The sequence below is a fragment of the Ruditapes philippinarum genome, unplaced genomic scaffold (assembly GCF_026571515.1).
Source record: "Ruditapes philippinarum isolate M1 unplaced genomic scaffold, ASM2657151v2 ctg1268_1_1_1_1, whole genome shotgun sequence".
In the NCBI taxonomy this organism is placed as follows: domain Eukaryota; kingdom Metazoa; phylum Mollusca; class Bivalvia; order Venerida; family Veneridae; genus Ruditapes; species Ruditapes philippinarum.
Window position 1 is genome coordinate 1 of NW_026866299.1, and position 14,485 is coordinate 14,485.

Genomic DNA, 14,485 nt, shown 5'->3' on the forward strand with positions numbered 1-14,485 from the left:
AGTTAATAAACTACCAACACCACAATGTTACATCCTTAGTTACAACATACAGGATCTTTAAGTTGACATGCTTAGTAAGAACAATTAAAAAAGCAATAGAAATAACAGAAAATACATGAAAATTACAGAACTCGTTTAGATTGAGTCTGTTTTAGATTGATAATGTAAAAGTGTAAACATATATGACTTCTTCAACTGGTCTTAAATAAGAACAATATTCACTAATTGTTTGTCTATTTCAGACATATATTGGAGATGTTCTGATAGCTGTTAACCCATTCCAGTCACTACCATGCTATGCAAAAGATGTAAGATGGTTTTTTTATGCCCCCGCCATGTAATGGCCGGGCATATAGTGTTACCGCTGTTCCGTCGTCATTCCGTCCTTCCGTCCTTGTTCCGTCCTTTCCGTCCTTCCATCCTTCCGTCCTTTCCGTCATTCTGTCATTCCGTCATCATCTCAGTTTCCGTTCATTATCTTAAGAACGGTTGCACACATTCAACTCAAATTTGACATATGGATATGTCATGAGAAAATACAGGTCAAGTTCGAATTTGGTCATGGTTCGATGATTTTTGGCAGAGTTATGCCCCTTTTACTTGAAAATAATATGAAATTTCAGTTTCCGTTCATTATCTCCCCAACGGTACAACACATTTAATTCAAACTTGACATATGGATATGTCATGAGAAAATACAGGTCAAGTTTCGAATTTGGTCATGGTTCGATGATTTTGGCAGAGTTATGCCCCTTTTACTTTGAAAATAATATGAAATTTTCAGTTTCCGTTCATTATTCCCCAACGGTACAACACAATTCAACTCAAACTTGACATATGGATATGTCATGAGAAAATACAGGTCAAGTTCGAATTTGGTCGTGGTTCGATGATTTTTGGCAGAGTTATGCCCCTTTTACTTTGAAAATAATATGAAATTTTCAGTTTCCGTTCATTATCTCCCCAAAGGTACAACACATTCAACTCAAACTTGACATATGGATGCGTCAAAGGAATGTGCAGGTCAAGTTCAAATTTGGTCATGTTCAATGATTATTGTCAGAGTTATGCCCTTTCACTTTGAAAGTAATATGAAATTTTCATTTTCCATTTATTATCTCCCCAATGGTGCAACACATTCAACTGTTTTTGGGAATGCCCAGGCCAAGTTCGAGTTTGGTCATGGTTCAATGATTTTTGGCAGAGTTATCCCCTTTCACTTTGAAAATAATATGAAATTTACAGTTTCTGTTCATTATCTACCAACACAGTGTTACATATTCAACTTAAATTTGACATATGGATATGTCAAACGAATGGGCAGGTCAAGTTGGAATTTGGTCATGGTTTGATGATTTTTTGGCAGAGTTATGTCTCCTTTCACTTTTGAAAATAATATAGATACATCTTAGGAATAAGCAGTTTAAGTTTGAATTTGGTTTGTAGTTCAATGATTTAAGACAAACTTATCTTTCCTGAATGTTGGAAAAATTTTGAAGTTTTCAGTTTCAGCACTCTTACTTTTAAGCCATTATTTTGGCTACAAATATGCAATATGCTATTTTTAAAAGGTTTAGACTGAATTATTTCAGTGCCTTGAAAATTGTATGAAAATGGTTTGTGTTTAACATTGAACAAGTTTTAAGGGCTTTTGAACTTAAAAAATGAAAAAAATAATTAATGCACCATCTGAAATTTTTGGCTGCATGCGGGGGCATCCGTGGCATGATGACACATTTCTAGTTTTATAATATTATATAACATTTAAAATGGAAAATTTAATTACATTGTGACTGGTGAATAATTGAAATAAACCATGGACAGTAAACATTAAATTATCAAATTTCTCTGTCTCTGATCTCAGTTCAATCCTGCAGTTGTGTTAAGGAACTTTTATTGTTTGAATGGATTTATTTGATAGAGATATAATAATTATTGTGAAATGGATTGAAATAAAGAATACCCCAAAAAAATGCAAAAATAGACATAATTGAAAATGTTGCAGGCTCAGTTTGATTGAGCCTGTCATGGACGATAGGGAATGTGCAAGTTACCATCCTCGCCCCCTAGCTCCAGCTTAAGCAGAATTTAACATTATATCATGGTGATGGTAAAATATTTAATTTAGAAACAATCAGCAGAATATGTAAGTAATCACAATTGACTTTCATTTACCTGTGGTTAAAAAATAATTTACGTTTCTTAAATTTTAAAATACTAGTCTTGTCATAGTTAAAATATTTGACTTTTAACGCATAAAACATTTTTTGTCGTGCTGCAAATTAAAGAAGAAAAAATTATCATTGTTTATTTTGTAGATAACTATGCTGTATCACACTGCCATCTCAGAGACAAAACTACCACCTCATATATATGGCATTGCTGAGAAATCATACAAACGTCTTAGATTCAATAAGAAGTCACAATGTCATGTTATATCAGGAGAGAGTGGGGCGGGGCAAGTCAGAGTCATGTAAATATATCATACAACATTTGTTACGTGTTGCTGGCAGTGAAGAAACCAACCTAAACTCTAAAATCAATCAGGTGACGTTATCATTTTTATATAGAGTTTTTGATTGGTAGGCTTTAACATGTATTTCCTTTTTATGCCCCCACAATGTGGGAGCATATAGCGTTGCACTTGTCCGTCCGTGGCCGTCAGTCCCGTCAATACGTCAGTCCGTCCGAGCCAACATTTGATTATTATGAAGCTTCATTCCGTAGTTAAACTAAAGAACATAAACTCATAAAATTTAAAATTAAGAGCTAGCTTTTTTTGTTTTTATGAGCTTATTTTGCTTATGGACATTGGTCCAGGTGGTGTTTATGAGCTCATTTGCCTCATAAACATCAAATTTTGGTACGGCCGTCCGTCCGTCCGTCAGTCCGTCCGTCCGTACGTCCCGAAATCTTGTGAACGCAACTCCTCTTAAACCGGATGGCAGATTTTGCTTAAACTTACAGGGATGAACAACCTTAATGTGTAGATGGTAGTAAAGGAAGGAATTTTTGCTGCGACCAAATTTAACAGAATTATGGCCCTTTGTTCATTTTTTTCACTAGATACTATGTAGAAATTTTGTGAACGCAACTCCTCTTAAACTGGATGGCAGAATTTGCTTAAACTTACAGGGATGAACAACCTTTATGTGTAGATGGTAGTAAAAGGAAGGATTTTTTTGCTGCGACCAAATTTAACAGAATTATGGCCCTTTTGTTGATTTTTTCACTATATACTATGTAGAAATTTTGTGAACGCAAACTCCTCTTAAACCGGATGGCAGATTTTGCTTTAAACTTACAGGGATGAACAACATTCAGGTGTAGATGGTAGTAAAGGAAGGAATTTTTGCTGCGACCAAATTTTAACAGATTTATGGCCCTTTGTTGATTTTTTCACTATATACTATGTAGAAATTTTGTGAATGCAACTCCTCTTAAACCGGATAGCAGATTTTGCTTAAACTTCCAGGAATGAACAACCTTAATGTGTAGATGGTAATAAAGAAAGGAATTTTTGCTGCAACCAAATTTAACAGAATTATGGTCCTTTTTTGATTTTAGCTCACCTGAGCTTGCTCAGGGGTGAGCTTTTAGGATCGGTGAATGTCCGTCGTCCGTCGTCCGTCCGGCCGTCCACAATTGCTTTGTGAACACTCTAGCGGTCGCATTTTTGCGATTTTTTCAATCATCATCAAACTTGGTCAGGATGCCTTATCTAGTTGAAAGCTCGGATGAGTTCGAACATGGGTCATCTCGGATGAAAAACTAGGTCACAAGAGCTAAAAATAGAAAAACCTTGTGAACACTCTAGAGGTCACATTTTTGACCCAATCATCATCAAACTTGGTCAGGATGTTTTGTCTAGGTGATAGCTTGGATGAGTTCGAACATGGGTCATCTCGGATGAAAAAGTAGGTCACAGGAGCTATAAATAGAAAAACCTTGTGAACACTCTAGTGGTCACATTTTTGAACCAATCATCATCAAACTTGGTCAGAATGCTTGTCTAGTCAATTGCTTGGATGAGTTTCGAACATGGGTCATCTCTGATGAAAAAACTAGGTCACAGGAGCTAAAAATAGAAAAAAACCTTGTGAACACTCTAGTGGTCACATTTTTGACCCAATCATCATCAAACTTTGTCAGGATGCTTGTTTTAGATAATAGCTCGGATGAGTTCGAATATGGGTCATCTCGGATGAAAAACTAGGTCACCGGAGCTATAAATAGAAAAACCTTGTGAACACTTTAGTGGTCACATTTTTGCATCAATCATCATCAAACTTGGTCAGGATGCCTTATCTAGTTGATAGCTTGGATGAGTTCGAACATGGGTCATCTCGGATGAAAAAGTAGGTCACCAGAGCTAAAATAGAAAAACCTTGTTAACACTTTAGCGGTCACATTTTTGCATCAATCATCATCAAACTTGATCAAGATGCTTGTCTAGGTGATAGCTCGGATGAGTTCGAACATGGGTCATCTCGGATGAAAAACTAGGTCACAGGAGCTAAAAATAGAAAAACCTTGTTAACACTCTAGTGGTCACAATTTTGACTCAATTGTCATCAAACTTGGTCAGGAAACTTGTCTAGGTCATTGCTGGGAATAAATCGAACATGGGACATTTCGGATGAAAAACTAGGTCACAGGAGCTAAAAATAGAAAAAATCTTGTTAACACTCTAGTGGCTACTGTTGTGATCCAAATATTCTGTTAATTGGTCTGAAAGTTTGTTTTGATGATTTCTAAGTCAAGATCGAACATGGGTCATCTTGGATGAAAAAACTAGGTCACACCGCCCAAATATGGAAAAAACCTTGTTAACATTCTAGTGGTCACATTTTCGACTCAATTATCATCAAACTTGGTCAGGATGTTTGTCTAGGTAATTGCTTGGATGAGTTCGAAATCGCATGTGAAACTAGTCACCGGAGCTAAAAATAGAAAAATCTTGTTAACACTCTAGTTGCTACTGTTTTGATCCAAGTATCCTGGAAATTGGTCTGAAAGTTTGTTTTGATGATTTCTAGGTCAAGTTTGAATATGTGTCACCTGGGTAAAAAACTAGGTCGCACTGCTCAAATATGGATAATCCTTGTTAACACTGTAGTGGTCACATTTTTGACTCACCTGTCATGAGACTTGGTCAGAATGCTTGTCTAGGTAATTGTTTGGATGAGTTTTGATAATTCAGGTGAGCGATCTAGGGCCATCATGGCCCCCTTGTTTCATTATTATACTATGTTGAATTTTGTGAATGCAACTCCTCTTAAACCGGATGGCAGATTTTGCTTAAACTTCCAGGGATTAACAACCTTAATGTGTAGATGGTAGTAAAGGAAGGAATTTTTGCTGCGACCAAATTTAACAGAATTTTATGCCCCTTTGTTGATTTTTAGTTTTCAACTTGTGGCACATGTAGTCCAAAAAATATTTGACCTAGAGTCATAAGATTGACAGAACAGTGGCGTGTGGGGGCATCCGTGTCCTATGGACACATTTCTAGTTTCATGTTGAGGATAAGGCTATATGTGACTGAATCTAGTTGATCAAAACAGACTACAATCACAAAACATAAAGCAGCATGCCTCCGGATTACATTGCAAAAGGCACTCACAATCCACTTATGCGGAGTACATTGCAAAAGGCACTCACAATTCACTTATGTGGAGTACATTGCAAAAGGCACTCACAATTCACTTATGTGGAGTACATTGCAAAAGGCACTCACAATCCACTTATGTGGAGTACATTGCAAAAGGCACTCACAATCCACTTATGTGGAGTACATTGCAAAAGGCACTCACAATCCACTTATGTGGGGTACATTGCAAAAGACACTCACAATCACTTATGTGGAGTACATTGCAAAAGGCACTCACAATCCACTTATGTGGAGTACATTGCAAAAGACACTCACAATCCACTTATGTGGATTACATTGCAAAAGGCAATCACAATCCACTTATGCGGAGTACATTGCAAAAGGCACTCACAATTCACTTATGCGGATTACATTGCAAAAGGCACTCACAATCCACTTATGCGGAGTACATTGCAAAAGGCACTCACAATCCACTTATGCAGATTGCATTGCAAAAGGCACTCACAATCCACAATCCACTTATGTGGAGTACATTGCAAAAGGCACTCACAATCCACTTATGTGGATTTCATTGCAAAAGGCACTCACAATCCACTAATGTGGAGTACATTGCAAAAGACACTCACAATCCACTTATGTGGTTTACATTGCAAAAGGCAATCACAATCCACTTATGCGGAGTACATTGCAAAAGGGCAATCACAATCACTTATGTGGAGTACATTGCAAAAGACACTCACAATCCACTTATGTGGAGTACATTGCAAAAGGCACTCACAATTCACTTATGTGGAGTACATTGCAAAAGACACTCACAATCCACTAATGTGGAGTACATTGCAAAAGGCACTCACAATTCACTTATGTGGAGTACATTGCAAAAGGCACTCACAATCCACTTATGCCGTTTACATTGCAAAAGACACTCACAATCCACTTATGTGGAGTACATTGCAAAAGGCACTCACAATTCACTTATGTGGAGTACATTGCAAAAGGCACTCACAATCCACTAATGTGGAGTACATTGCAAAAGGCACTCACAATCCACTTATGTGGAGTACATTGCAAAATATTGCAAAAGGCACTCACAATCCACTTATGTGGTTTACATTGCAAAGACACTCACAATCACTTATGTGGAGTACACTCAGTACATTGCAAGGCACTCCATTTATGTGGAGTACATTGCAAAAGGCACTCACAATCCACTTATGTGGAGTACATTGCAAAAGACACTCACAATCCACTTATGTGGAGTACATTGCAAAAGGCACTCACAATCCACTTATGTGGAGTACATTGCAAAGGCACTCACAATCCAGTATGTGGAGTACATTGCAAAGGCACTCACAATCCACTTATGCGGAGTACATTGCAAAAGGTACTCACAATCCATTTATGGGTACATGCAAAGGACTCACAATCCATTTATGCGGAGTACATTGCAAAAGGCACTCACAATCCATTTATGTGGAGTACATTGCAAAAGGCACTCACAATCCACTTATGTGGAGTACATTGCAAAAGGCACTCACAATCCACTTATGTGGAGTACATTGCAAAAGGCACTCACAATCCACTTATGTGGAGTACATTGCAAAAGGCACTCACAATCCACTTATGTGGAGTACATTGCAAAAGGCACTCACAATCCACTTATGTGGAGTACATTGCAAAAGGCACTCACAATCCACTTATGTGGAGTACATTGCAAAAGACACTCACAATCCACTTATGTGGAGTACATTGCAAAAGGCACTCACAATCCACTTATGTGGAGTACATTGCAAAAGGCACTCACAATCCACTTATGTGGAGTACATTGCAAAAGACACTCACAATCCAGGTATGTGGAGTAGATTGCAAAAGGCACTCACAATCCACTAATGTTACAAAAAAGAGGTCAAAATATTAAAAATAGCCTTTTCTATGCTGTCATGCAGTAGCAATTTGTGATAGATACTTTAAAGTCACTCATTTATCGCAAATAACATATAAATTATTACTTAAATATTTTCTTAAAATCTTCAAGTTTGATGTTCTTGAAATATTTTGTCTCATCTGGAGGCATGCAGCTTTAAAAAAGTTTTGATATGTTGTGTCTTTGTACCTTTTCTGGTTAAGTTAATTGGTAAAGTTAAAAGGTTATTATATTCATTAAGTTAAGAGAGAGTCAGTTTTAATTGATTATTTCAATTTAGAGTTTTTGTTGTCATATTTGCTTAAAGATTATTATGTTAAAAAAATAGCAGATCAGAAAAAAAAATGGAAACATCATTGTTATGCATTCAATCTTATATAGGAAATAAACCTAGGACAGTTTTAAGAGTTTTATTTATAAATTGTAGGTAAATCCGCTGTTGGAAGCATTTGGTAATGCTGTCACTATAATGAACAACAACTCGAGTAGGTTCGGGAAATATGTCGAACTAGACTTCTCAAAGGAGGGAAAAGTCTGTGGAGGTAGTATAACTGATGCAAAATATACCTTTTAATTTAAGGGGAGTGGTAGCTTAGTGATTAAGGTGTCTGCCTCTCAACCAATGGATAATGCGTTCGGGCCCTACTCGGGTCACAACTATGTTTCTTCATATGACACCACAGAGTACTGGTTGGTTCCAGGAAGTGGGCTCGAAAGTGATCAATATACTGTATGTTACAAGAACTTGTTTCGCAATCAAGCTTAAATAAATATGTTTAAACCAAAGTATGCCTCAACTATTATTTTAGGTTAACACTATTTAGCTAACACAATATTTATAGTCATTTTATCTTTTTAATTATCCCTCGCCGAAAGGCAGCGGGGGATATAAAAATAGTCTCCGTCCGTCTGTCCCTCCTTCTGTCCGTCCTTCCGTCCGACATCTTTGTCCGGAGCATATCTCAAAAAGTATTTGAGGTATCAACTTGAAACTTCATAGGTGGATAGATCATATCGAGGAGGAGTGCAGTGCACAAAAGTAATAACTCTACCCTGAAAATTTTGCAGTTATTGCCCTTTGTTATTTTTCGAATTTAATTTTTGTCCAGAGCATAACTCAAAAAGCTTATGAGATATCAACATGAAACTTCATAGTTGGATAGATCTCACTCAGGAGGTGTGCAGTGCAAAAGAATGATAACTACCCTTCATAATTTTTGAGTTTTTGCCCTTTGTTATTTTTCATACTTAATTTTTCACCTGAGTGGAGCATAACTCAAAGAGTCTTTGAGATATCAACATGAAACTTCATAGGTGGATAGATCTTATTGAGGAGGAATGCTGTGCACAAGAACGATAACTCTTCCCATTATAAATTTTGGGTTATTGCCCTTTGTTATTTTCGGAGCTTATCTCAAAAAGTGTTAGAGGTATCATTTTGAAACTTCATAGGTGGATAGATCTCATTGAGGAGGAGTGCAGCACACAAGAATGATAACTCTACCCTGCATAATTTTTCAGTTATTGCCCTTTGTTATTTTTCATGCTTAATTTTTGTCCAGAGCATAACTATAAAAGCCTTTGAGATATCAGCATGAAACTTCATAGGTGGATAGATCTCATTAAGGAGGAGTGCAGCACACAATAATGGTATCTTACCCTGCATTATTTTTCAGTTATTGCCCTTTGTTATTTTCAGCCATCAGTATTCACATAGGTTTCAAATCTGTAATCACTTCAGCCATCAGTTTTCATTACCAAAAGACCTCTTTCAATTGAATTATTCTTCTCTACTACATAATAATATATTCTTCCAATGAGTAAACACATTCGGCGAGGGATGGCCATGTTGACATGGCTCTTGTTTTACCTGCTTAGCAATGATGGCAGAGTTAATGTAAATAATGATATCTAAACATCTAAAATCTAACAAAAAGGGATAAAAAAATGCAGTAAAAAGTGAGCTAACAGGGACTACACTGAGGTTAATTTGTGTACCATTTGATATAAGTCTCTTAGTTTTTCCAGAATAATAATTTATTGTGTAAAATGACCAAAAATTGTTAAGGCTTAAGTCACTGAAGCATTGCAACATATTTTACACAACTTGGGTTAAAAATTGCTCTAACTGGACTTTCAATTTAATTCATAGTATAATTATTAGCCTTTGCAGAATTTTCCAATTTAAAACCTTTGCTTGTTCCATATAAAATTCTATAATTTTGTTTTTAGGCTTTTTGAGCTCAGTGGAGGTTCTTTAATGAAATGGCCGCATATTTTGTTCTGAATAAATAGTTTATTGCATTTTTTTTCAGCAAAGATTTCTGAGTATTTATTGGAGAAATCAAGGATAGTACATCAAGGTAAAGGAGAACAAAATTTCCACATATTTTACTGGATGATGGCAGGACTATCTCATGAAGAAACAAGTCTTTATAAACTTGATCAAATGAAGACATTCAGGTAAACATATCTTTATATGCCCTAAAAATCCGATAAAAAGCTGCAGTTTGTTTTATTTTTTGGTAGAAGATTGGGGCTTATTTTAAGGATGTCTTATTTAACCATTAAGTGTCTGTATTTTGTAGTGTAAGTGTATTTGTTTTTTGAAATATACCCATACCCTTGTGTTATTCAAAAAGTCTGGTAAATTTATCCCAAAGCTAAACATAATTAATCTGTTGTATTGTTTACCTTTTCAAAACAGGAGCATAAGGTTTGCGTGCTGGAAACAGCAGGTGTTAAAACATGCATACTTGTCCCCTTCTAGGGGTAGATGGGTGAGAGGGGAGGGGAATCAGATTAAAAATAGATATTAATTAATGAGAATATTTGTTAGATAACTTTAATCAATTTAAGGGTACATGTATGTGATGAAGTTTGAGATTTAAGATCTTTTCATCAGAATTATCTGATAATCTGTTCAATATTCAGACAGGCTATCTTCCAAGTTAAATTTTTTAATTTTGACAGTAATAAAATGATGGCTTATTTTTGATACATGCTTATAATCAAATATTGAGGGTACTTGATTAAATGAAGACATTTAGGTAAAGAAATCTTTATAATGTTTATCAAATCATGATGTTTAGATTACACTTTAATACTCATTCATTCATTGATGTTTTGTGTTTAGATATTTAAGATCAAGTATTCCAGCTGATATATCAACATCAGAAAATAAAGCAAAGTTCTGGGAAGTTAAAGAATGTTTAAAATATATTGGCTTCACTTCTACAGTAAGTGAACATCTTCTCTTTGAAATGTTCTTTCTGAATATTTAACTAATAATAAAACTTTGAAATCAACAAGAAACATTAATTGTCCTATTTGGAATGAAAGATTATATATGTTGCCATTAAAAGAGCATATTGCTTGTCATTTACTAAGTACATGTAAAGATATTGTATAGATAGTAATCTTATTTGCTACTTCTGTTATGTGTGCTCATACATCTTCATAAAAAAGTTCTGTAAAATAAAACTAACATCAATTAAACAACAGACATCAATTAAACAACAATTAAACGACAATTAAACATAAATTAAACATCATTTACACAGGATATACAGAATTTACTGCTGACATTGTCTATTGTATTACATCTTGGGGAGATAGAGTTTCATGGTGTTGGTAATAATGAGGCAGCTCAGGTCACTAACACGGGCATGTTGACTATTGGTATGTTACCTCTGTTTTCTTATTTAAAATATTTCTCCTTATGTATGAGAATATATTTCCTGTTTGCTACAGTCATCTATCTACCTGTATATGAACATGTGTTTACTCTGTCTTGCGTCATTTTTTTCTCTGATATAGATATAGTTCTAAGGAGAAATAGAGGAACATGTTAGTTCATTTTAAATCACAACAATATTGTGTTCAACACTTTCAGTTAGTTTGTTTTAATGCTTGCATGTACAATAAAGCATAATGTATAAGGTAATATTTGAAGATATTGTGTTATTTTTACAATAAAGCATGATGTATAAGGTAATATTTGAAGATATTGTGTTATTTTTACAATAAAGCATAATGTATAAGGTAATATTTGAAGATATTGTGTTATTTTTACAATAAAGCATAATGTATAAGGTAATATTTGAAGATATTGTGTTATTTTTACAATAAAGCATGATGTATAAGGTAATATTTGAAGATATTGTATTATTTTTACAATAAAGCATAATGTATAAGGTAATATTTGAAGATATTGTATTATTTTTACAATAAAGCATAATGTATAAGGTAATATTTGAAGATATTGTATTATTTTTACAATAAAGCATGATGTATAAGGTAATATTTGAAGATAGTGTGTTATTTTTAGTATCGGAGATGTTAGATGTATCAGTAGAAGAATTAAGATCTGCTCTAGTGGCTGACTACACTGTTACAAGAGGTTTGTTTAACATGTTCTTCTATATGAATGTTAATTGTGCTGCATTAATACCATGTGGATTGCATGTTGTTTTACTTACTTGCTGTGGTTATGATACATTGTATTAAACTTTTCTGCTATTGAATGGTTAATAGTTTTCATATATGACATAGAAGAGAATGAAAAAGTATTCATCTGGAATGGGCAAAAAACCTTGCCAACAACTGCTATTATATTAAAAAATTTAAAACAGAATGTCAGCTGAAAACAGTGCCAGAACATTAAGGATGCCATATTATCTTTATGAAGTTTGTATCTGTCAGTGAAAAACTAACTTTTGTAGTTTTGCATGTTCTTGTTGTTGTTGAGTGGTTTAATATATTCACATATGATTACTTTCTACCGTCCTTGTTTGTTGGCCATTGAAAGTCGTTGGTTATACTGAAACAGTTTGCTCATACACAGAAGGTATCTGAGGTAATTCTACGTCAGTAAAACTGTTGTTACCATAATTACCACTGTTTGTGGTGAGACTTGAAATCAATTTAACTCATTTCTTAAATTGTGATACCAAAACTGAGTTTACCAGCTATATAAACCATGTTGTCTACAGTTTAGTATTGCATGTTGCATGTATATCAGGAGAGCAGATAAAGAAGGAGAGAACGGTCCAGCAAGCTGTAGATTGTCGTGACACCCTTGCTAAATCTTTATATGCACGTTTGTTTAGCTGGATTGTGAATGGAATAAATACACTAATACAACCTGTTTATGAACATGGGTAATTCTTTATAATATAATATCACTTCATATCACATCTCTTTAATTTTATAATAAAATGGATATTTTACAATATTCTTCAGTTAAAGTTACATCGTTTAATCATCTTCTTGTGTTATGACAACATTTTTACATCTAGTCAATTACAATAACACTTTATGTTGTGCTTTATAATTCAAACATTCTTAGTCACACATTATTGTAAAAATCTTTTTTTTTTCAATTTCGGATGTATATATAGATCCCTTTTCAAATATGATAAGTTTTCCTTTGTGTATTTATGTAGTATTACTTGTTATTTTGCAATGAGAATGTTTTATTCTAGCAAAGTCTTTTTTCTGTCCGTTAATTTCTAATGGCTACTCTATGGGCAATGTGAATTGACTCAGAGCAGAGTTTCTCATATTTACAGTCCTTTTTGAGTGCCAGATATCACAGGGTCACTTAAACCTGTCATACATTTTATTATAAAGATCTGTTGGTGTTTATTTTTATTGGGAGGAGATGAAATGTTAAATGTTTTGTTTGTTCTATACTTTCAGTGAAGAGAATCAGCTTGGTATTTTGGACATCTTTGGATTTGAAAATTTTCCTCAGAATAGTTTTGAGCAGGTATTGTTTTGTAATTAATATGAAAAAGGTATACTTTACAGCAAACAAGGTTACAAGTATAAACTATTCTAAAACTTCACTTAAAATAACTGAACAGTATTATGTAATAATAAATAAAGTCTTACATACTGGTAACTATATAAAGGAGAGTTTTCTATGATATAAACACCAGATAGATAAAACAACAGTCTGTCAGTTGTCTGTCAAACATTCTTGGTCCATTACAAATTATATTCCAGGGCTCAATCTACAAAAAAACATATTAGATATACCATTATGATCATGGAAATGCTGAAATAAGTAATATGGCATTATGGTATTTATAAATTTATGTTTGATAGATAAAAATAAAATTATGAAATGAAGTTGAACATTAAACAACAGAAATGCCATCTTTGTTGTTTCCCCCATATATCAAAAACTTAATCTGAAGGTAAAATTTATGTAGTATCTCGTGATAGTTTCCAGTTCAAGACTTATTGTTCAATACAAAAATTGTCCGAACTAAAAGTAGATATATGAAATCTTTCTCATTGCTTGGGCTTATCATTACACTCTATAACCCTTTTCCATTTAAGAAAAAAAAGTCAAGTTATAACAATGTATTTCATTGGTTGAATATTTACAGATTTGTATCAATGTAGCCAATGAGCAGATTCAACAGTACACTAATGATAACATATTCCAAAGTGAACAAGAAGACTGTTTGTTAGAAGGTGTTCCATTGGTTGAATTGGATTACAATAATAACCAGGCAATACTTAATGTATTCTTTGAGGTAAACTTTACTTTACTTGTTTTAGTTGTGAATAATGATGAGTACGGCAAATTTCATGGAGATCATAGAAACAAAATAAGACAAAAAGAATATATAATTCATTTAGATTATAAATACTCTGGTTGAATTTTGGAACAGGTTCTCTGAGACAGTTAGTTTAAGAAAACTGTTGACTACTTGAATTTACATATTGTTTATTATAGTATAATAGATGTTGTTTATTGTCAACTATCATGATATATATATATGAATGTATAAAGTACATAAAGATATATTTGTAACACACAGAGACATACAGGTTTGTTGGCAATACTTGATGAAGAAAGCAACTTTCCTAAAGCTACAGACAAATCACTGGCAACTAAACTTCACCAAAATACAGGTATATTACTCCAC

General features: G+C 34.0%; 1 protein-coding gene across 1 annotated transcript in view; it reads left to right on the plus strand.

The window, feature by feature from the left end:
• Positions 1-242: 242 nt before the first annotated feature.
• The window catches only part of LOC132732059 (unconventional myosin-XVI-like), a gene marked incomplete at its 5' end in the record, with an annotated part of 93,141 nt that continues 78,898 nt past the window's right edge, over positions 243-14,485 (plus strand). The window contains 12 exon segments of the mRNA XM_060718406.1: positions 243-308; positions 2,319-2,456; positions 2,458-2,547; positions 7,966-8,080; positions 9,854-10,001; positions 10,675-10,777; positions 11,102-11,219; positions 11,869-11,940; positions 12,562-12,700; positions 13,242-13,311; positions 13,940-14,089; positions 14,378-14,471. Of these exon segments, the coding sequence (XP_060574389.1) occupies positions 243-308; positions 2,319-2,456; positions 2,458-2,547; positions 7,966-8,080; positions 9,854-10,001; positions 10,675-10,777; positions 11,102-11,219; positions 11,869-11,940; positions 12,562-12,700; positions 13,242-13,311; positions 13,940-14,089; positions 14,378-14,471 (1,303 nt within the window).